The 24,373-nt window shown below is 39.2% G+C and overlaps 1 protein-coding gene across 1 annotated transcript in view; it reads left to right on the forward strand.

Moving 5' to 3' along the window:
• The window catches only part of CADPS (calcium dependent secretion activator), a 520,576-nt gene that overhangs the window by 436,492 nt on the left and 59,711 nt on the right, over window positions 1-24,373 (forward strand). Inside the window, 1 exon segment of the mRNA XM_030208035.1 lies at window positions 2,956-3,063. Coding sequence (XP_030063895.1) covers window positions 2,956-3,063 — 108 coding nt within the window.

The raw sequence follows: 24,373 nt of genomic DNA on the forward strand, positions 1-24,373 counted from the left end.
CCTAGGGGGCACTTTTACAAAAACAAAAAAAAAGGGTAAAAGAGCTCCCAGGTGCATAGCACCCTTCCCTTGGGTGTTGAGCCCCCCAAATCCCCCTCAAAACCCACCGCCCACAAGTCTACACCATTACTATAGCCCTAAGGGGTGAAGGGGGACAGCTACATGTGGGTACAGTGGGTTTAGGGGGCGGTTTGGAGGGCTCCCATTTACCAGCACAAGTGTAACAGGTAGAGGGGGGATGGGCCTGGGTCCACCTGCCTGAAGTCCACTGCACCCCCTAATAACTGCTCCAGTGACCTGCATACTGCTGCCAGGGAGGTGGGTATGACATTTGAGGGTGAAAATAAAAAGTTGTGAAACGGCATATTTTGTGGTGGGAGGGGGTTTGTGACCACTGGGGGAGTCAGGGGAGGTCATCCCCAATTCCCTCCAGTGGTCATCTGGTCATTTACGGCACTTTTGGGGGCCTTATTTGTGGAAAAACAGGGTCCAGGAAAAGTGCCCTAAATTCTCGCTAAAAACGCATATTTTTCTTCCATTATCGGCGAAAGGCACCCATCTCTGATTGCCCGATAACCACGCCCCAGTTCCGCCTTCGCCACGCCTTCGACATGCCCCCATCAACTTTGTCCACATCCGCGACGGAGTGCAGTTGAAAACGTCCAAATTCGGCTTTCGATTATACCGCTTTATTCGTTTTTGTGAGATAAACGTCTATCTCCCGATTTGGGTCGCAATATAGGCGTTTTTCTTTTTCAATTATAAGCTGGATAGTGTTCTCTAAGAGTGTACTCTAGCATTACAAACTGGAACTACCCCCACCCCCAGTGCTATTTTTGTAGCATCAAGAACCCAGTCTCCATTCATCTGAACTCCCACCTGTAACCTATGCACTATCAAAGATTTGCAAATACTTAGAGCCCCTTTTACGAAGCTGCGGCAAAAGGGGGCCTATGCTGTTGTAGGCCCATGTTTTTGATGCACGCCAAGGCCACCTTTTACCACAGCAGGTAAAAGGCAGGTCTTCGTTTGTCTTTAGGAAATGGCCGTGCAGTAAGTGAAGCACTTGCCACACAGCCGTTTCCAGGAGGGGGGAGCAACACCACCTACGCACATTTACCGCCACCTACACACTGGCGCTACAAAAATAAAAAAAATTATTTTTGTAGCGCCAGATATGATGTGCGCTGGGGGTGGGAACTACTGCCAGGCTGCTGCGGTAGCCTGGCAGTACTTTCCTATTAGCGAGCAGTAAGTGCACATTGGGCTTTCCACCGATTTGTAAAAGGGCCCCTTAAAGAATAGTGTGTAGCCAGATTATTGTTATTTACATGCTTAAGTATTCACACATGTGCATAAATTGCTAGATTACCGGCATTTAAATATGTGCTAACATGGCTCCTTATAGAATCTCCTCCAAAGCGGTCAATTGCAAAATACACAGCATATTAAACAACTCATACAGGCAAAAAATGCTTAAGACCAAACTAGCTGCAGATGCACAGATGATACATTTGGTTTTCCCAAAGAAATAGTTAATAGGAAATCCTCGCTGGAAGGAACATAAGATGTACCAAACTTATTTCTCTTTTTTTTAGGCGTGGTTTCTAGGGATATTCATGGGCCAAAATCTTTTGATTGGTTTTTGGTTCACTTGGGCTTTTTCTCCTGATTTTCAGATAGATTTTTGTCTCACACATTCATTTTAATGCAAATTTTTAACACACACTATGCATGAATTTGTCAGTTAGTACATGCTAAGAGGGGTTATATTAGAGAATACCGCCAAAGTGGAGGAACAAAACAACTGCTATGGCAGTTTCACAGGATGCAAAGAAGTAGGGTGTACAAAGACTCTTCCAACACGCCAAGAAATCATAGAGTTCCACAGAAGAAATATTTACAACAATAAATATTTCTCTTGTGGAACTCTTTGATTTCATGGCATTGTGTTGGAAGAGTCATCATACACCCTACTACTTTGCATCCTGGGTTATTTTAGAAGACATTCACAATTTCCACGTGGAAATTCTGGTTTTGACATATGGACACAAGATCCATATGTAAGTGACAATTTTTGAAACTGCTCAATTTAAATATGGATGTTCATAATACATAGAAGTACTAAGGGCATGGTTTGGGCATGGCCCGAGTGAGTTCAAAATCTATACGTGTATTTCCTATTTCATAAAGGAAATGCAGATGCAAGAACTATGAGTATCCCCCTTAATCCCCCATCAATTATTTCCCCCCTCCAAATTGGAAATAAGGAAAGACCATGACCTCTGTATTTAATTAACACCATTCACACATACAGGTTTGCAAAATTGCTGATCTGCGGGTGTAAGTCATTAAATATTAATTTACACATGCAAGTATCAGCAGTTATTGGTATAAGTTGCCACGTTTCCTCTGCTGATTTTTTTCAACATGTATATTTGTAAGATGACTGCTCCCCCTGTTCATGCCAGCAAATATACTTCCACCCCTGCAGGTATCTTATAAAAGGCTCTACATTGGTAATCCTTTTCTAAAGTACCACCAGAATTGAGCCCGGCTCATCCTGGTTGCCTCAATTCTGATCTCTATAATCACTAACAAATGAACACCCCTAGTAGTTTCTTCTTTTGTATGTTAACATGATAAGAGAGCTTCTGGTCATATATGACAGGATAAGATGGTCTCTGCTTTGCTTCCTCCTCCCCTCCCCCTCCCAATCACACTGTTGATTTTTTGCATGTAATTGGGTAAAAACAAAATCATCCCTTATGGTATAAAGAGGGTTATCTTATTTCTGGTGTAAACAGACAAAAAATAAATATATTATCTTTGGCAATGAGAGACCCAAAAGACCCAGGGACTTCAATGAACAGTGAGAAGAAAAAAAAAACTACGAAAGTTAAGAGTTTCTTAGAAAGTTGTAACGTAAATGTTTTTGTTTCTTTTTCTTTACAGAAACCAGGGATGGATGTCGCTGATGCCTATGTGACATTTATTCGCCACTCTCAGGATATCCTACGTGACAAGGTCAATGAGGAGATATATATAGAAAGGTTATTTGACGTAAGTAGATGCCTTCTCCTCCTCCTTGGAAGCCAAGGTGGAGACTCTCCAAAATGTGACAAAATAAGTGACAGGGGGATAAGTCACATTTTGAGAAAATGATTATGTAAATTTCTTCTCATTCCCTCTAAGTTTCTTCTCTGTTGTCTATCTGCTCCAGCCTGTACTTTAGTCCACCGTGTCCTGGTCTTTATTTATGTGAAGTAGAAGAGAACAGGATACTTTGAGTTGGCATTCGTTGCTTTAAGTATGAAAACAAATCTTTCTGTAAAATAAAATAAAAAATCCTTACAATTAAAATCTGATTACATTTTTTTTTTGTTTTATGTTACTTATAATTATGAAATAAAGAATCAATATTAGTTTTTAAATCTCTTTTTCTTTGTCTCCTAGCAGCTTCTTGCTGCTACAAATGAGGATTCTTTAGTGTCTTGAGCCACCATTTGTGAAGTGCAAGGAAAGACGGGAGTCTTCACAAAATGAACCACCACCAGGTTCCCCACCTCCTTCACCCTGGCCTTTGTAGCAATAATCCTTGCATAACTTGCACATGCTTTGACTTCTTTTGGTATCTAGTGGCCAAAAGTGTTGTCATGTTAGCCAGGCTCCCTTCCTCTCTGGGAAGAAGAGGATGCTGATACCTTAAAATCCATAGCTCTTGCTGGCCAGAGGACCAGAATTCCGAGCCCTAGGCTTCAACCAGCAGTGGCTGGGCCATGGGATCTTAGTTTTGAAGCTGGTTCTTACCTATTTTAAATTTTTATGACTGTTCCATCATTTTTGAAAATATCAGGCTATATGATATTTTATTTAAAAAATAAAATAAAATGATCAAAAATAGCAAGTTAAATAGTTGCAATATGATTTCCCAAAAATAAACGATTAGAGCTGTTATAATTCTAGCCCCCCCTCTTGAAAAATAATTCTGAAAATTAAAAATGTATAACAGAATAATAAATGAATGCCTTTGGATTTTCATTTTGTTACAGTACTAGAAGGCTACTAGCGGCTTTAATGCCTACTAGCTGATCAATATTAATTTGCTTTTATCCTGAAAAGGAATGCATGTTAAATATAATCCGTCTGTATGTTTCTGTTGCTTTCATCGTGCGATGCTCTTTCTGTCCTTGTACCTGCTGTTAGTATGTATAGTAAAGTTCTTACGTTTACAGTGAGCACTTAACATTCCTGTTTTGATTGGTAAGATCATCGTTCAGTAGTTATTTCTATAACTGTGTGGAGCATCTGACATTCAGACATCTTTCCTCTCATTTCAGGATGCTGGCTTGAGAATCTTTAATGCTCAAAACCTTGCTTTTTTTATTTTTTTGTTGTTTTCACTTGCTCATTTGCTTCCATGCTGTGTTTCCAACTCGCCTCCTTCTACACTTCATCCCCCTATTCATTTCCTGGCATCCCCCTTCCCTTCAACCCCTCTTCTTCCTTGAGAACCCCCTCCCACACTCTTTCTCTCACCAATATCCTTCAGATTAAAATGAAACTTATCTCTCATGTCAAGTATTTTATCACATTATATCAAGCGGCATGAATTGGAGTCAAATAATCTTCCTGTGTACATCTACTAGCATGACCCACATCCACTGAGAATGTTTCATACATGCATAAAGCAAACCAGTAGCTTCTCAAAGCTGTATGCATGCATGCCTTTCCGAGAGTTTTAAGCATAACCTGAGAAGAGTCCCCCATCCAGTAGGCATTGAAAAAGAAGACAGCCATTTACCGTTAAACCGTAGATCTGCAAAATCTTTGAATATCAATTAATTCGCTTCAGTCTCAATTCATTTTTAAAACAGCAATGCCCTTCCAAAACTGCAGGTTGTTCTTTTCAATGCCTAAGTTGCCTTTTCTTTTCTCAGTTCCTTAGAAATTTATGTTAATAGTTGCTGCATTTGTATTGCCCTGTGCTGTTATCCTTAAACATCCTTTTACATAATGCTGAAATTGCTTGAAAATCTTTCCCTTTCAATTTGGACCCAGACAACATTTTCTGTTCTTTAAATGTGCTAGAATATTATTTGACGGTTGATCTTGTTTAAGGCTACAGCACAAAATGATCTTTTATTTCTTTCCTCATATACATGTCATATGTTATTTTTAACGTAATATATTCAATAGATACATGCCAAGGTACATTATGAAACATTATAGATTTGCAAAAATCTCTCTAGTTGGATTAGTTCACATTAACAAATGTAAAACTGAATGACATTTCTGAGCAAGCAATTAAAAACCAATTTACTTCTTGTTTTGACATTTCAGCAAGTTGTGTTTTATCAACAAGCAATGGCACTGGATTACACAGATTTTTAAACTTTAAAATTTGGCAATCCTAGTGACGCCTAAAATTTTTTTTAAATACTTGTGTTGGTTTACGTACCAGTGCTACAAGTATCTCTTTACTATACCTCCAGAAAGAAATGTCATTTTGTCCAAATTCAGACTCACCTTTAAGAACACTGATCCCATTTGATTCAGTACCAGAAAGATATCCATCATATCACTGGCTTGCTGCATACATCAGAAAAATATGAGACAGAAACATTTCATGTGGCAACAATTGTCTTTCTTTTGACCACTATTTAGAGCATATTTTTAAATTCTCCTATTTCTTCAGTAATTTTTCAGCTAGGTGTTTCTCCTTAAAAGCTAATTATGAAGTTTTGAAGTATAATTTTAAAAAGCTGGTGGTATGCCTCAGCCCAAGGTGTCACATGTGTCTTGTGCTGTCATCAGTTTACTTACAGCTCTGGACATCTCCGTCCCACTTGCTCCAGTGCTTCAGGCCTGGTACTGACCAAGGAAGCAGGAGATTGCAGACTCTGCAAGCAGGACAGCCCATGACACTGAGCGACAGCAGCCTAAGACTATGGGGGCAATTTACCTCACCTTGAAAGCTTTTCTAAAATTATACTTTAAAGCTTCATTTTTTACTTTTCAGGAACTACACCCAGCTGAAATTGATTGAAGATCCAGGAGGATTCAAAATGCATGCTTTACAAGAAAGGTAACATGTTTATATATGTGTGTGTGTGTGTGTGTGTGTATATTATCACAAGATAAAACACTTTTTCAAATGGAGCTTCCCAAACCTTTCCTGGGAATCCTACAGCCAGTCAGATCTTTAGGATATCTTCAATTATATGCAGGAGCTAGATCTGCCCCCATCCTATGCAACTTGATCTCATGCATATTCATTGGAGATATCCTGAAAACTGTGGGTCTCCAGGACAGGTTTAAGAAGCCCTGTTTTAAAAAGGTCATTGTGAGATATATGCACTTGGGCACAGCTTCTGATAATAATCGGTTTCTGCTTACTTTTCCCCAGCGCTAATTCTAGCAGTCACTCTGCTCTACCAGACATCTAATAAGTAAATTCCCAACGTGTTTGTTATAAAAATTGAAAAGGTTTCAGTTTAACCATTTTTGAAATACTGTAGCATCACAGAATGAAAGGACTGGAGGATTTTCAACCTTTTTTGTACCTCTGTGTTACATACAGAAAAAGATATTTGCTGTTATCTGAAAACAGTTATATGTAGGCAACAAATAATATAAATAGGAACAGGTTGGCATTTGATGATCTCTCAACAGCCCCCTACCTTTTTTTTATTTTTTGTGTTGCATAGGATCTGTTTTCCAACGATAACACAGGCTAAAACAATCCTTAACTGCAGCTAGGTTTTAGATAGTTGTAAACCCAGCAAGAATACAATAAGTAATAGAGGATATATACCATTAAAAACTGTAAAAAAAAAACAAAACAAAACACATTGTAATGACTTTGAAATGCTGCACTGATTTGTAAAACTGGTACAAAGTCATTACAATGTGTTTTGTTTTGTTTTTTTTTTACAGTTTTTAATGGTATATATCCTCTATTACTTGGAGGAATACCAATACATTTTTTGTACCAGTTTTACAAATCAGTGCAGCATTTCAAAAAATGTTTACTCTATGTCCTTTTTGCAGTTACAATGTTTTCCTGGATCCTGTATGTTTTGTGTTACATTCATCCATCCCCCTTCCTCCAATCACCTGACCCCGTGTCCCACTCTGAATTTCCATTTCATTTACCCCCTTTATTTTCCAATTTTCGAAAAGGCTGGATGATATTAGTTGTGTCTTGTATCTGAGAATATTTGAGGTAATATATTATCATTGGAAAATGTTCATTTTTTTACCATCTTCTTATCTCAAAAATTATTCTAGCATTATTGTATTATCAAAAGCCTCGTATAATTATGCTACCTCATGTTGTCGGGTGAATATTGGTGCTTAGAGAAGATTATTTTGTGTCTGGTATTTTAATCTTCTTTATGTTACAAATTAGATCTCTCTGAACAATCATATTTCTCTTTAATCTATGTAGTTCAGATCATTAAAGAGAAGGTGACTGATAAAGACATAGGCATGGTAATTGCAAACCATGGTATAAGCTTATAGCAGTGCAGTGGATTTCTGTTTATTTGATGATTCCATTTGAAGCTTGTTTATGGCCAATTCTATTCTATGATAATCTGAGTTCAACGGCTGTAGTCAGGCCCAGAAAAGTAATATGGGAAGAATTTAAATACAGCTTGTTGTTTTTATTTCATCTTTGTAATTATGTCCTTTCCGCCGTGCGTATCCGATTTAAAAAAAAAAAAGAAAGAAAGAATCAGATATAGCCAAACTGCTTAAGCAAAAGAAGATAAACTCCACTTTGATACCATAAGTACACATTCACGAGTTTGTTTTCCAAAAGGTTTTACAATGAGCACAGAAGGGAGGACTCAACTGAACCTTTAGTACTGGCAGTTCAGCAACATTCAACTAGTCTCTGTGGGTGCTGGAGGGAAACAAAAAACAGCCACCAGAGAGCCAGTGCCTTCAAATAACAACCCGGAAAAATATTACCTCAGCACACCATATGTTCATGCAAAAAATCAGGGAGCCATAGAGCTTCTAGCTAAAGCCCAAATATATTTATTTGCAAGAGCAGGTTCTTGTTATTCCTTGATATCTTGCTTGACATTCAAGTCATACACTCTTCGTTCTTAATTTCTTGTGTCCTCGGGGGTAGTGTCTCTGAATGGGTTTGTTGTGTGCATGCCATGACAGGAATGAACCTCACTGGTAAGCCAGGCTATGTTGCTTGTTATCTCGGTCTCTCAGTCTATTGCTCTTCTTAATAATATTAATATCCTCTGTGAGGGTGTTCTTTTTCATCTTTGCTGGTTATACATGAAGAATCACCAGGCATGGCTGGCTTGTGTTTCCTTAGCTTTCATGCCTGTGCCCCCTACCACAGGTAGGCAACGTAATATAGCACAAACTGAACGAAGCTCCCTTTACAAGTATCACCAGCTCTGCTTCTTGGTAAAGCTAGCATTACTGATCATTGCTGACCACATCCTTAGGCATTGCACCAATAAAATAATCTAAGAAATTCACCCTACTTGAAACTGTGTGCAACATAGAATCCATTATATGGTTTTTATTGGCCACATAGAAGTTTTTCAGTCATACATTATGTATCATTATTTGTAGCCAAAACATCTATCTAACTTAAGCCTGAAATATGTGAGTTTCATTTGTAAAACATGATTAATTTGGACATATAAAGTATGTGGCATTTGTAGTTTTGGCTATAGGGTTTTCTCAAATTTCCACCTTTTGTTTGTAACCCATTGTTTTTATAAAGTGTCTTAAATAATTGCATTCTGCCCATTTGCTTGATGAAATATCAGGAAGTGTAGCATGGCAGCAAATGTACAATATTTTTGGTTGCATTTTGAGTACTGTTTGCAGTGGATTCTTTATCAGGCTCCTACGGTCTTTATGCAGTTTACTAAGAAATGATACTGATTTACTAAGGGTAGTGTAATGTCTGCTATGTTTACATTGGTGTACTGTTAAAATCCCCTGGAAGGAGGGGAGAGAGTTTGGTTTAGTATTTTAATTGTAATCCAAAAAAAAAAAAAAAGATTGATAAGCACTAAGCCAGCACAAGAATGCACAGTTTACTGATACCAAAGTGATGCTTTCAGACTTGGAAACAAATGGAAGCAAAGTCTTCTTGACCTTGTATACAGAAACCGATTTTTAGATTTGTAATTTAGGAAAGCTTCTAGGGGAAATTAGTAAATGTTTTGGCCAGTGGTTTTATCATCTGCTGTCAGCAATCAGACTGAATGATCCAAAAAATATATTTTCAGTTTTTGAAGGGTTTTTCCAAAACTTTTCTTGGTGTTCTTTGTAAACAGGACAGCATGACAGAAACCATTTGCAACCTGCAGTCTTTTAAGTACATAGATAAATATAGTTGCAAACTACAATAGGCTGAAGGTTTTAACAAATATTAACAGCCTAGTCATTCAGCATCCTCCCTTTAAGATGATTGATGATTAAAAAGTACAACCTGCTTTTTACTTAAAGCAAAAAAAAAAAATATATATATATATAAAGACTTATCTATGTGGTAAAACATTATCCTCTTTCACTTAACTTCCTGCCGTTCCTCGTTTGTCTCTTCTGTTGTTTGCTCCCCACCCAAGATGTTCCTTCTTTCTGTTCCAGCCCTGACTTACTATGGTTTTTTTTTTTGTTTGTTTGTTTTTTAATCATAAAAGTTGTTAGCCACATAGAGCCCGCCGTGGTGGGAATTTGTGAGATACAAATGTTCTAAATACATTTCTGTGAAATTGATATTCCTTTTATTCATAGGGCTATAGTTATTGCACACAAAATAAGCTATTTTCAAAAAATCTTTTCTGGCTAAACAGCATAAGAGATTTTCCTCTTAGAAATATGTGCTAGAGATTTTGAGCGCAGTTGAAGGTAAAGAGAGACGCTTCAATATTTTCAGGATAGTGATCTACTAAAAAGTACAAGTGGCTCTTAACCTTCCCTCCCCATCCGTACTCTCAACGCATATTCATGATTTATTCAGTAGCTCACATAAATAAAAAATGTTTCTCTCATATGAGAGTTCCAATGATTAGGAAAAGCTCCAAAGATTGCTAGATCTAAACAAAACTAAATTGTTTTTCTTGTACTTGATGAAACACAGCTGAGTAACAGATCAGCATTAAAACGGATGTGCTTAACACAAGCTCATCTGCTTAAAATCTAACGGACTGGTGATTTAAAAAGCATCTCTAACTGATGAAATCCACTGCAGTGTTAATACTCTACTGGTCAGATGTATAGTTTTCTTGTGGGAGCCCTGTCAGCACAAATCAGACATAGAAAATATTTGATTCAGATGATACATAGATTAAATGTGTCAATTATCTACAAAAGCTGCCTTCTGAAGCTTAATGGGTCGGTAGATTGACTTCTTTATTTGTCTTGTTGGCAGATATGAGATCAGTGAGGATACCTTTTCTGTAAAGATGAATAAGAACTTTAATCTTGTAATGATATGGGATTGATGTTAATGAAGTAGTTCCCACATTAACAGAACTGTTGCTCATGAATTAGATTTAACATGCAATTTCATGATTATGTGCATTCTCCATCAGCAAGCAGGATAAAATGAGCCACACAACATCCAACAGCGCCAAGGTGGAATAGCTCTCCCAGAGCTCGGAAAACACTAGAAGGTTTCCAAGCATGTATGGAAATTCCCGCAAGCCACACCTGCCCAAGCCACCTCATTTTCTTTCTCACCAACTCTGCATGGAAAAGAAAATAAGATGATACCTTTTTTATTGGACATAACTTAATACATTTCTTGATTAGCTTTTGAAGGTTGCCCTTCTTCGTCAGATCGGAAATAAGCAAATGTGCTAGCTGACAGTATATATAAGTGAAAACATTCAAGCATTACTATGACAGTCTGACAGGGTGGGAGGATGGGGGTGGGTAGGAGGTATGCATGGGGATATCAAAGCATATCATTGATATTCTAACAGGATGGGTGTGGATAGGTGAGGGGTGGGGTGATCAACAGAGACATACAGCTTTATAGTTTATAATGGGCTAGGAACCCCAGATCCTTGTTAAGTCCAACTCTGCAAAGAGTCATGTTAGATATCTCTTAGGCCCTTGAAAAAATGTTTATTTTTTTGTAGTCTTCAAGTAGGAATGGAATTGTCTTCTTCCACAGTTTTTATCCTTTCTTCTTACAATCTTTTCCCTTTATACACTTGCAGAAATATTTGAAAAAGCCCCTCATGTTTCTAAACTGAGTTCATCTTAATTTCTACACTTTTAGTCATGTTCGTAACTTCTACGCTTTTAGTCATGCTTTTCTTTTGACAGCTGTTTAGAGCATAATTTTATATTCTCCTAATCCTTCAGTAACAGGATTCAAAAAAATACCAGTCATGTGGTAGAAAGATGACCCTCTCTTACACACATGAGATGTGCGTCATCTGCCTGGGAACAGCCCACAACATTCCCGGTTACTACATTTGAGGAAGGATTTCACCAGGGATGAGAGAGAGCCTCAAGGGTTGGCTGGCTGAGTTCCTCTCATTTCCAGATGCACCATGTAGATCTGTAAAATATAATGTTACTGCTCTTTCTTCGTAAGGAAAGTGTGCATTACCGGGTAGCCTCCTCCATTCACAGATCCTCAGAGGGAGTATAGATCATCCTTAAGTGAGAACCTCATTACAAGATTCAGTGGCCAGCAGGGGTCAGTCATGTTTAATATTTAATCAACTTGATTATCTGCCTTTTGCAAGAAAACATGCAACAAAGTGGTGAACAATTATAAAAATAATTGAAGGAATAACAAACAGGATGAAACAATCAAAGAAAGTAGTATATAGTAAATACCTAACACAAATATGCTTGACATATAAAGAAATAAATTATGGAAGCTAAAATCTCATAGCTAGAATCTCAACAAAGAGTCCAATTTGTAAACTGAAAAAGATAAGAAGAAAAGACCTGATGAAAGAGCCGTGCTTTCAGAATGGCTTTAAATATAACAAAACAAGATTCTCGTCTAATATCGGTTGGAAGACTTTTCCAAAGCAAAGGGGATAACAAAAAAATACTACATAGGGTAAACTCATGTCTAGCTGTAGCTAGTACAGAAGACAAGGCACATAAAGTTGGCAAAATCACACTGGATGCATAGAAACACAGGGTTTTATGAGTGACACAAGGTAGGCCGGAGTACCTATATAAAAGGCTCTATGTATAAGCAGAAGACTGCAGGAAACCAATGGTATTCATCTAACAATGGTGTTACAGAATCATGTTTTCATGCCCCTAGGAGTAATAACCACAATGTTTTGCGCAGTTACAGTAATCTATTTGATTTAAGAGCAGAGAATAAATAAGATATTAAAGTTCTTTTCTCTCCAAAATGGATGTAATGGCCTATGCCGCCTAAAGATCTACCAGTAGGATCCCTTCTTTACCTGTAAATGGACGAATGTCTTTGAAAGCACTTGATCCTAATGGTGTGGAAGGCAAGACTTCTTCAACAGATGCTAAAGGGAATTCATCGGTCATGGTTACAAGTGTGAGATCTCTCCGCACAGAAGGAAAAAAGCAAGCACAGAGAAGTGCAATGAGCTCAGCTCAGCCTTTCAGCACCATGTTGCCAACATAAGTAACCTACAGCATCATAATAGTATGGAAGAATGGCCTAGTGGTTAGGGTGGTGAAGTTTGGCCCTGGGGAACTGAGGAACTGAGTTCAATTCCTACTTCAGGTACAGGCAGCTCCTTGTGATGCTGGGCAAGTCACTTAACCCTCCATTGCCCCATGTAAGCCGCATTGAGCCTGCCATGAGTGGGAAAGCACGGGGTACAAATGTAACAAAAAAAATAATGATAGTGCTGAAAAATCCCTTTACGGAAAGGATAGTGGATGTGTGGAACAACCTACCAGCAAAGGCAGTAGAGGTGATAACTGTATCTGAATTCAAGAACCTACAGGACAAGCACAGAGGATTTGGGTATTTTTTAAAAATTCTTTGTATCTGTTTCAAAATAGAAACAAACCATTTTCATAGAAATAACACAGAGAAAGAGGAGTCAACATTCTCACTAATTAAACAAATACATTTTCCAAGCCCACAAATAAGGGAGTTACATCAGATATATACAAAATGGAAAAATAAAAAAATAACACCATAGTGTATCATAAGTGCAAATATATTTCCCTAATTTATACTAATCCCCATCTATGGTCTATCAGCTGTCCCTTATCCAATACAAATTGCTCAGGACCAGGATTTAAAAAACAACAACATATTGAATATTCTTGCATGGAACTTAAAAAAAAAAACAGAAAGAAGAAGCTCCCGTAATCAGAAAACATGGTTTCAGTTCCAAACATTTCTCCTGTTTTCCAGGGAAAATCTACAATTTCTGACCATATAAATGCTCATTTTTCTTTTAAAAATATGCTCGAAGTATCACAAATTCATCAATTTCACAAACTAATGTCACCAAGACTGTGGCTTGTAGTTTGAAATCATCCTGTGAAGATTCCAGAAACTTAGGTCTAGTTCTGAGATATCCTCAAGCACATCTATATTCACACTCTCAGGATTACCAGTAATTTTCTTTTCAGGCAGATAATATATATTAGAACTTAATAGAGAGTCAGCATTCCTGAGAGACAACACTTCTTTTAAAACCTCTGGAGAAAGCAAAGAAGTAAAAGGAAAATTCAAAATTTGTAAGTTCTTGCCTCTATGAAAATTTTCCAACCATTCATTTTTCTGATAAAAGGATAAGGACTTTTTCTTTGTGAAACACTCATCGCCTATAGTATCAAAACCTTAGGCTCCAAATTATTCAAACCTTTATCACACTACCAACAGTTTCTTATCTATAGAGCCAAACACTTGAGAAGCTTGCTCAGTATGATCCCATAAGCTTCCAAATATCTACCAAAGTAACATCATGAGGCGTCTACTCCAGCGGTCCCAGAAAAAAATTAAAGACATGTGACCACAGCAGGGATCAAAACAGTAAGGCCCAAAGGGGGAAGGAGACCATCTTGCTTAATCCCCAATTCAGTACCTCCCCAGCGTCTGAGAACAATTATAGGAGACCCTCCCACAGGAGATGTTAAAATAGTCATAGGCGGGAAAGGAGTTATGAGTCTGAATATCAAGCCCTAACAAAATAGAATAATATTCATTACAATGGATGACTCAGTGGCCAGGTAGCATTCAGCCTGTGATTATTTCCTAGGTAATGTCTTCCATTGTCTGGGAGATGGGACAAAGTCTCAGTCATAACGTAATGGTGACACATACTGAAGGGAATTATGGTTCACGTTAGCTGGGAGATGGAAAGGACTATGATTTATGGCCCCTGGTTGAGGACTTGCACCATAGGGACCAACATTTCAAAATGATTTGGAGTGCCATACCCCTCCCTGGCCACCATAAAAGTGTTTGCTCAATATTGGCTCTCAAAACGTTGGTTTGTATGACTCACATTGCAGTGCTTGAGCTAACTTGGGCACTGGGGTGGGTAGAAGGATATAAATACAGGGAAAAATTCTGGGTAGTTGTGGAAGAAGGCTAATGGCATCGTTGCTCAGAAAAAGACTGGTTCAAATTGAGCTGGAAACCCACAGGATGAGGAGAAGATTGCTTGGCCCACACTTGGTTTAAGGATTATTCTACACAACAGCCCTAAAAATGAACTCTGCTAATAACACAGAAAGTTTCAATTAAATAGTAACATAGTAGATGATGTCAGAAAAAAAAAAAACAATTGACACACCCGGTCTGCCTAGTTATTCCTGTCCACACGTCAGGAACATAGTTCAGCTGTCAGCTACAAAGGCATGACCACTCGTAGGGTATCACATTTTTTGTTTTCTTTCTCATTGGTTCTCTACCATCCTGCATGTGCACACAAGATCCCATACTTAAGCCAACACTAAGCCTCCTCTTCAGGATATGAATTCCTTAAAATGTGTATTCAGTGTCCGTAGAAACAATCATAATGCATCGGTGAATATCAAGAGGAAAACATAAAGCACAGCTGCTTATCTGTCATGGGGATTCTCTCTCTCGACTGTAGAATAAATAAGTCATAAAAATGTGTGATGTCATCCAAAGGCACCGAGCTCAGAAAACACTCCAGCATCGCAGGAGATCTCACACAGCCATCCCCTCACAAGTCACCTCAGATCCTTAGATAGCTTAGCTTTGATTCTGTGGGGCAGGTGGAAGGTTTTGTATAGCTGATTTATCCTGTTACCTATGGAGAATCCCCAGTACAGTAAACAAATTTGCTTTCTTTATTGTCAAGCAAGTGAGATTAGCCACAGAAGGATCCCCAAGCCGAGGGTTGTATAGAACACATGAAAAAAAATTACAGATGATGTGCTCATATGAATGGAGTTACCGCTGATGTGGTTGTTGAAATTAGTGTTTAGTGAACAAGTGGCATGATGGATAGCTGAATCTGTTATGCGAAGAAATTTTTTTAAAACTTCTTGACCAAAGCCCCATGCTTCTTTGCGGTAATTTTATTTTTGGTGCACGGCCGAAAATTAATTTTTATTTTTGGGCACGCGTATCAGACGCGTGCCAAGTGGCATTTGATGCGCATAGGTCATTACTGCTCGGTTACCACGTGAGACTTTACTGTTAGGTCAATGGCTGGCGGTAAGATCTCAGACCCAAAATGAACGCATGGCAGTTTTCATTTTGCCGCACGTCCATTTTCAGTGCACTGAAAAATGATTCTGTGCGCACCCAAAACATGTGCCTACATAGGGACGCCTTTCCTATGAGGAAAGGCTGAAGCAGGTAGGGCTCTTCAGCTTGGAGAAAAGGCAGCTGAGGGGAGATATGATAGAGGTTTATAAAATAATGAGTGGAGTGGAACGAGTAGACGTGAATTGTTTGTTTACTCTTTACAAAAATACTAGGACTAGGGGGCATGCAATGAAGCTACAAAGTAGTAAATGTAATAAGAATCAGAGAAAATTTTTCTTCACTTGTGTAATTAAACTCTGGAATTCATTGCCAGAGAATGTGGTAAAGGCTGTTAGCTTAGTGGGATTTAAAAAGGGTCTGGATGGCTTCCTAAAGGAAAAGTCCATAGACCATTATTAAATTGACTTGGAAAAATCCACTGCTTATTTCCGGGGTAAGATTCATAAAATATATTGAGCTTTTCTGGGATCTTGCCAGGTATTTGTTACCTGAATTGGCCACTATTGGAAACAGGATACTGGGCTTGATGGACCTTTGGTCTGTCCCAGTGTAGCAATACTTATGTACTTATGTACCACAGGCCATTTTTCAGCGTACCTTAGTAAAAGGACCCCTCAAATAGTAGTGGGAAGTGGAAGTAGAGAGGACTAAGTTGCTGCTTTGCAAATATCCTCTATGGGGGATGATCACAAGTGAGCAATAAATTATGCCATCATGCCATGGTCTAGACTTTGTGAGCCTCTGTTTTGTCCTGTAAGTTGAGACCTGCTTGTGTCTAACAGAAATGTATATAGTGAGCAGTCCAGTTATTCTGGATACTGTTAAATTCAGCCTGTTTTAATCACATGAAAAATAAATACAATTGATATTTTATGTGGTTTAGCCCTTTTCATAAAGAATGTTAGAGCTTTCAGTCTACCATGTGGCGCGATCACTCACTTTGATGAGCATTTGTGGCTTGGCAAAAAAGACTAGCAGAACTAAGGACAGATAAAGTTGGAAGTGCCTGCCTTTACAGTTCAGAGACCCTTGCTATAACTAAACAGGCCCATAACCCTGATGCAATACAAAGGCTGCCTAATGCAAGACTTTTGGCTCAGACTTATTGAAGCCTGAGTTCTACGAAAGTTCACAGAAATAATGTCACAAGACTGATCGAAGTCCTGAATTCCAGTAAAGCACCAAGAATGACATCAAAAGCATGACCTTTAGTCTCATCACAGCCAGAGTACCAGAAAATGCATATCGAATGATGTATGTGGCATTCCTGTGGTTTCTCCAGCCAATCACCTTCTGAAATGTTATCAGAAATCAGATATTACTGTTATCAGGAATGGTATAAATGATGGACATCTCCAGCTGGAAAGGACCTGATCTTTTCTGCTCTTAGCCTTTCTAGACTCATCTGGTTTTCATCGGATCTTCTATCAACTTACCGAGTTCCTGAGCCTTCCAGAAGTGAGCACTGCCTGCAAGAAGACAAAACCTTACTTTTCCAGTCATCCCCAAGACACACATGCAGATTGTAAGGTCAAACACTGGGACTGGTAACAGATAGTAGGCAGCTAGCTGCCTTTAGGGTAAAGCGTATGTTTATACTAACAAATTTCTGATAAGGGTGAGTTTTACTTTCAAAGACCTTTATTTTCGATATATAATTTTTCCATTCTTGAGGATATATTTTACTCTATCCTTCCAATATTCACAGCTATTTAATCGGCCAGACACAGGAGCTGACTGGTTAAATAGAATATTCACACCTAATTGCAGATATTCAGTGGGAGATAATCAGTTATTTCCCGCTAAATATCCATGGTTAGCACTAGTGTGGATATTCAGGGCTTAGCAAGCTATGCTCAGCAGTTAAAATAGGCCTGCAGCCTATCTTTAAGACTGCATGGAAACATAGAAAATGCTCCAGTCACAGAGATAGTAGGAAGATATCACTCTGAGCATGTTCCCACTATCTCTGTGAATAAAAACGTAGAAAATGACAGCAGATAAAGACCATGTGGCCTATCAAATCTGCACATCTATGGTAACTACTGAGCTCTACAATCCTTTCCTCTCCATTAACGATCCTCTGAGAGCTGTTGGATGGTGGCTGCAGACCTGATATAGAGTGTGTAAGTGTTCTGGGCACTGTTTAAGACACCTGCGTGAAGGCTACCCTGACATCATCTGAGGGGCCTTTGGGAAGAGCGTAAGAGCGCTGCAAGCCTGAGAGGTATTGGAGCTGTTGGATGGTGGCTGCTGACCCAATACGGATGAGTGCAAATGTTCTGGGCACTGGCTTAGACACCTGCATGAAGGCTACCTCAACATCATCTGAGAGGCCTTTGGGAAGAACATAAGAGCACTGCAAGCTCTGCGGCATGTGGCTGTAGATGTGTGGTCTGAAGGGGCATGACCAAAGAAGCACACCATTCTGGAGCCCCTCCAGAGCTGGAAGGAGGCTGAGAGGCCAGAAGTCTTGTTTTTTCTTCTTCTTCCTAACTGTGAGTACAATATGTTTGTGTAATTATGGGGAAGAAATGGAAGATTAAGGAAGGCGCTACTCCCAAACAGATGAACTTGGTTGGTCCTGTGGATAGATTTGTGCAAAAGGCACCTGATCTGGTAGGAGATTTGATGGTCTCCTCCACTCCTAAATCATTTTCTGGTGCATCTCTTACTTCTGGGGGACCCATAATATTTAGCAAGCTCCTTTACTGTGACAAGGGAGCTGTAGTTGGTATTATGTTTGGTGTCCCCAGTCATTTCAAAATGTTGGTGCCTATGGCATTAGGATGTCACAAATTTACAAAGGTAACAGTCAATAAGGTTCTCATGATCCTCAGTGGATTCAAGTGCACTGGTCCCTCTTTCATGTACATTAGATTTGGGATTGGGATTTGAAAACCTATGCATTCATTCTTTGAACAAGCTTTGTTCTTTTATATTAGGAATTAAATTATATTTGTCTTACTTTAAAAATACTAGATGGAGTCTTCTGTTTGCATGCCTGATGATTTTTTTTTTCTTAGTGTCTGTGCAGGAAGAGCAGTGAGTATTTGTTGAAGACAGTTAATTTGTTTCCTATCTGTCCCTGGAGGAGATTGTTCCATTAATCAGTCTTAGAAGCCAGACTGATTGCTCTGTTACCCTGAGGTCATTCTAGCTTGATCTGCACCGTACTTTAGAGGAATGATTATAGGGGGAAGGGAAGGTGGCACAGGGTAAAACACAGGATGGGCAGCAAACAATTTCTATGGTTCTCCTGGATTTTAGCAGAGAGGTAACCAAGGCCAATGTTAACTAGTCTGATTCTGTTTCTTTTTGTATGGTATGGAGGATAACTTTATGTGTGACATCTAGGTGATGTTTACATCTATGCATTTATAAAACCACTTGTATTTTTAAAAGGGCTTAGCAAACACTGGGCCTTCGCTAAAATATATGTAGCAGCACCAAAGAAGCATTTGTACTGTATTTAGCAGGATATATCATAAGAATCTGTTTCTCAAAATGCAATGTTCATTTAAGCTACATATGTAAGAAGTGCAGCTTTCACTCAGAAGCATTTGGGTCACGTATTCAGCTACCACCATCAGTGTTTCTTTTTAGACATTGGCTGAGGTGCTCAAAAATATTAACATGATCAGTGCCACTCTCTGGATAGTGCTGGAACTTATTGAGTTAGTGTGTGTGTGGAGGGGAAGGGAGGTTCGGTCCGCTGTCTGGATACCACAGCGGGTAAAAGGCAGGGTTTTTTCTCAGGAAATGGCCTTGTGGCAAGTGAAGCACTTGCCAAGCAGCCATTTTGGGAGGGGGAGCACTTACCACCACTCATTGAGGTGGCAGTAAGGGCTCCCGCACTAACCCGGTGATAGCCGGGCAGTGATTACCACCGGGTATACACTGACACTAAAAAATTAAACATATTTTTGTAGCGCCAGATATAATGTGTGCTGGGGGTGGGAACTATCGCTGGGCAGCTGTGGTAGCCTGGCAGTACTTCCTTTTTAGCAAACGGTAAGCCCGCGTTGGGCTTTCCGCCACTTTGTGGAAGGTCACCTTAGTGAATTAGGTCCTTGGAGGTTTCATCCAATTCATTTTTTTTCTTTATTTTAGGAGCAGTGACATACTTAGAAGTCAGTGAGAAGGCTGATCTTATTTCTTGACCCACAGTTGTCAGTGGCAAGGATTTTATTATATCTCCTCTCACCTGGAAAAATATATACCAAATGCCAGCTTACACTATAGCATAATGCTGACATGAATAAACGATCCAACAGCATTAAAAATTATTTTAAAATCAGTTTTGGGGGAGCATATTGGGGAGGAAAATGGGCATGGAAGCTAGCATGCTGACATTAGCGTGGACTATTTTAATAAAGCTGATGTAATGCGGGAGCCATTAGCACAACCTAAATAGGAGGCAGTCATAGCCACGTGAATACTAGCATTTGGTCATATAGACGAGTTGCCCGAAATGCAGTGGCGACTGGTGTAAACATATTACTCCTATTTTAATAAGGTTTCATTGGTTACTGGTAAGGGGCCTGATTCTATGTACGGTGCCTAAAATTAACATGCAATAGGCAATCACATCTATGCATATTCTAAATACTGCATGTAAATCTATGCACGATATTTAGAATACGCTTAGGCATAGTTCGTACCACTTACTCTATGCACGTCCACTAAAGCTGGTGTAAATCACTGTGCATAGATTTACGTGCACTGGCCCTTATTTTATAACCCCTAAATAATTATAGATGAATTTAGGCTGTGGAAATATATAATCGCTAGATAATCGTAAACTTAAAAAAATTCCACTGAATTGAAAAACGTTTATACTCCCATTGTCTAATGTAAGAAGGAAAAAAGGCCTCACAGAGCTCATGGACAGTATTCATCCATTGGGGCTTAAACGAACCTCATACGGGTTCTCTGTTCATCATTGGCCAAAACCTTCTTTGTTATACGTGTTGTGTTATCCTCAATAAAATAACACTAGATCTAAATCTTACATAAATACAACCAGTACACATTGATGTGCGGAAATATGGTGAAAAGAATAAGTTTGAGAGAACACTTATCTTTCAAACTGGCACTAGGGATTTCTTCAATAATATGCTCCCTCGCCCCAAGCTAAGGGTGGCCAGCATTTCGTCTGACTGCTTCAGGGCATCGGCGGGAAACTTTTTGGAGTTGGTGAAGAAATCCGGCTCACCGAGCCTCTGCCTAGCATATTTTATAACAACACATGTAGATTTTGGAATGCCCACAAACACCCACTTCAAGCCCCTAACCATGCCCCTTTTTGCCTGCGTACATTACAGAATACACTTAGCAATGTGCGCGTTTAAATACTAATTTTTGCCAATTAGTGCTCATTATTGCTTGTTAAGAGCTGTTAACAATGCTTAACAGCTTCTTAAAGCAATTAATCTATGTGCTTAGATTTAGAATGCGCCTAGATTTGCACGTGGAACTGCGCAGAACTCTAGGCACGCTATATAGAATCTGGGGAAAAGTGGCCTTTGAGATTTAACATTCTGACTCTCATTTATAAATGTATTAACAGAGAGGCACCTCTGATTTTATCAGCTATGTTGAGAATTTATTGCACACAGCGGCCTCTCTGCTCTTGTGGACAATCGTTGCTGGATGTGCCATTGGTGGAGCACGTATGGTTAAATGATGATCAGTTAAGAATGTTTCAGGTGGAGGGTGCTAGAATCAGCTTCCTGAGAAAATCTGTAATCTGAAACATGATTTACAATTCCGGAAGCACTTGAAGGCTTTTTTGTGTTTATCAGTGCCTTTGATTCGCAATAGGGTTCGGTGATGATAGGATTTGTCATCTCTGGATTTTGAGGGGCAGGAGATTCTATGTATTGGAATGTATTTCTGGTATATTATTTTTAGGGTTCTACAATGTTATGTTTGTATGATGTCAGATGTTCTATTTTTTAAATTATGGATGAGATATGTTGTGAACTGCCTAGAATATAAGAGAACGGTATATAAATTGTGATATAAATTAATAGAAAAAAAGTCCTTTTTTTAATTTATTAGATTTTAAAAAGGCAGTGCAACAAAAGAAAACACACAATACAATACACAAAGCCGAGTTCAAGTCAGAAAATGAGTCAGTAGTGGAGAGAAAAAGGTCTAAAGATTTCCATTTTTGAATAGCAGTTTTAGGACCAAGCAGGGAAATAACTGTAGATTGCTCATACTTTTTGTATAACAGAATCCAATTCCACCAAACCACCACATTTACATGAGAATTATCATTCCAGTGCGAGATGATCAGTTTCGGTGCAACTGATACCAAAAAGTCAAATAATAACTTATCATTTTCTGTGAAGAGGAAGGAGATACAAACGGATTTCCATATTACATATTTAGGTAAAAAAGATTTTTGGAATCCAAAAATCTCTTTCAATTTTCCCTATACATCCTTTCTGTCCTTTTTGACAGCCGCATAAAAATGGGCTTAGTGTATGGGAAAGTCCCGCATAAGGATGTGCAAAGCCCGTTTCTTAGCACAGCTTAGTAAAAGGGCCCCTTTATAACCTACCAACTATAGAGATTGAGGGCCCTTTTACTAAAACACGTAGGTCCCTATGCGCATCCTACGTACGCCAATTTAGAACTACTGCCCAGCTACCCCATGCCCCGGGCGGTAATTCCATTTTTTTATGCGTGTCCAATATGCGCGACAGAAAATATTTTTTATTTTCTACCGCATGGCACTAACCAGGCGGTAATTGGCAGTGTACACGTGCTGACGATTACTGCCCGGTTAATGCGGGAGACCTTACCTCTAAGTCAATGGGTGTTGGTAAGGTCTCAGGCCCAAAATTAATGCGCACCAATTTTTATTTTACAGCACATCCATTTTTGGCCCCAAAAAAAGGACCTTTTTTGCAGGTGCGCTGAAAAATGGACCTGCGCGCATCCAATACATGTGCCTACAATAGCGCAGTACAACAAAAAAAAGTGGGACAGCTACCAAGGAAGCCAAAGACAGGAAGATGTACATTAATAAACCTTCTTATTAATGTACATCTTCCTGTCTTTGGCTTCCTTGGTCGCTCTCCCACTTTTTTTGTTATATTGTTGTATCTACCGTGGGGCATTTTGAGTTCTCCATCTTCTGGCGGATTTCCTCTTACACCTACAATAGCGCAGGCCATTTTTAGCACACCTGAGATTTTTCCTCCATGGAAATACTTTACTTGGGTAGCTGGCAGGACAAAATATAATTAAATACAAAATATAATGTTGCATTAAGTGTGCAACAGAGTCACTCTGGGTTGGAAACTAAGCATTGTTTTCCTGTATGATACAAACATAAACATTGCAAAAGCTGTACAGTAGTAGAATTTCATATTAACACTTCAATAATGTATTCCAACCTGATTTCACACACTGTAAAGTGTTGTACCATAGTACAAAGGTCACTGACAGCGCAAAATATATTTATTTTTACTGGATATTTATTAAAAATCACATAAAAAGACATATAGTCTATAGAAATTTATAAAATCCATAAAAAATGTAATATCAAGACTCGATGCAGTCCTTCATGTAGTACCGCAGGCTGCCACAAGAGGTCGCAGCAGCCATTTTTCAAAGGTGCCGCAAGGGGCAGGAGTGAGGGGGTTCTGCTCCTGCCCCAGTGACCACCACTGGACCACTAAGGATTAAGGTAGGCCCGGGGGGGGCCCTGCATGGACTCTAAGGGGGGTTGGGGTAGGAACAGGTGGCTTTTGTAGGAGGGAATGGTTGTGGCCGCGGGTTGCAAGGGAGAGAGGAAGGGGATGTGATGCATCGGGAGTTTGGGGAGGGGACTTCAATTTTTAAAAAACGTATGCGGGTTCGAGCCCGATATTCAGCCAGGGCCCGCATAAGCTTAAACGCTGTCCTAAATTCACTTGCTTAAGCTTATGCGGGCATCAACTGAATATCGCTGGCACCCACATAAGCCCCGGCTCCTCCCCATCATGCCCCTGCCCCCCCCCCCCCCCGACCGGCCCACTTTTTTTTGAGCCGGTCAGAGGCGATATTCAGCGGCACTGCCCGGTTTAGTGCCGCTGAATATCAGTGGTTAGGTGGGGACAGGCGATTTAAGCGTGCCAGAGCCTCTCCAGCCCGCTTAAATCGCTCTGAATATCGGCCCTTATGTCTTTTTATGTGATTTTTAATAAATATCCCTTGGTTTGGTACTTCTCTGGTCATTCCCCTTTTTGTTCTGTTGTTTCTCCAAGGTTTTCCAAGCCATGTATTGAATTCCCTCCAAAATGTGTAGCATGCACACTAGCTACCCATTGGCTAAAATAGTATGATTAGGTTAGTCTGCTTGAATGCACTGAAATGGTTAAAAACAGTGAGGCCACATTTCAAAGGCATTTCTGTGTGCAGAGCAAGGCTTTATGTGAGGAAATGGAGCTTGTGAAAATTGTCCAACACATGGATGCACATTACAGATATCCAAAGAAAGACATTTTGTTTCATTTTCAGGTAATTTTGCCCCCCCCCCCCCCATTTTTCAGTTTGTTTCTTTAATAAAAAAAAAATATATATATATATATATATATATATATATATATGGGTTAATCAACCTAACCCATGTTAATTTGTGCCTAACAT

This window comes from Microcaecilia unicolor, chromosome 6, assembly GCF_901765095.1.
Source record: "Microcaecilia unicolor chromosome 6, aMicUni1.1, whole genome shotgun sequence".
In the NCBI taxonomy this organism is placed as follows: Eukaryota; Metazoa; Chordata; class Amphibia; order Gymnophiona; family Siphonopidae; genus Microcaecilia; species Microcaecilia unicolor.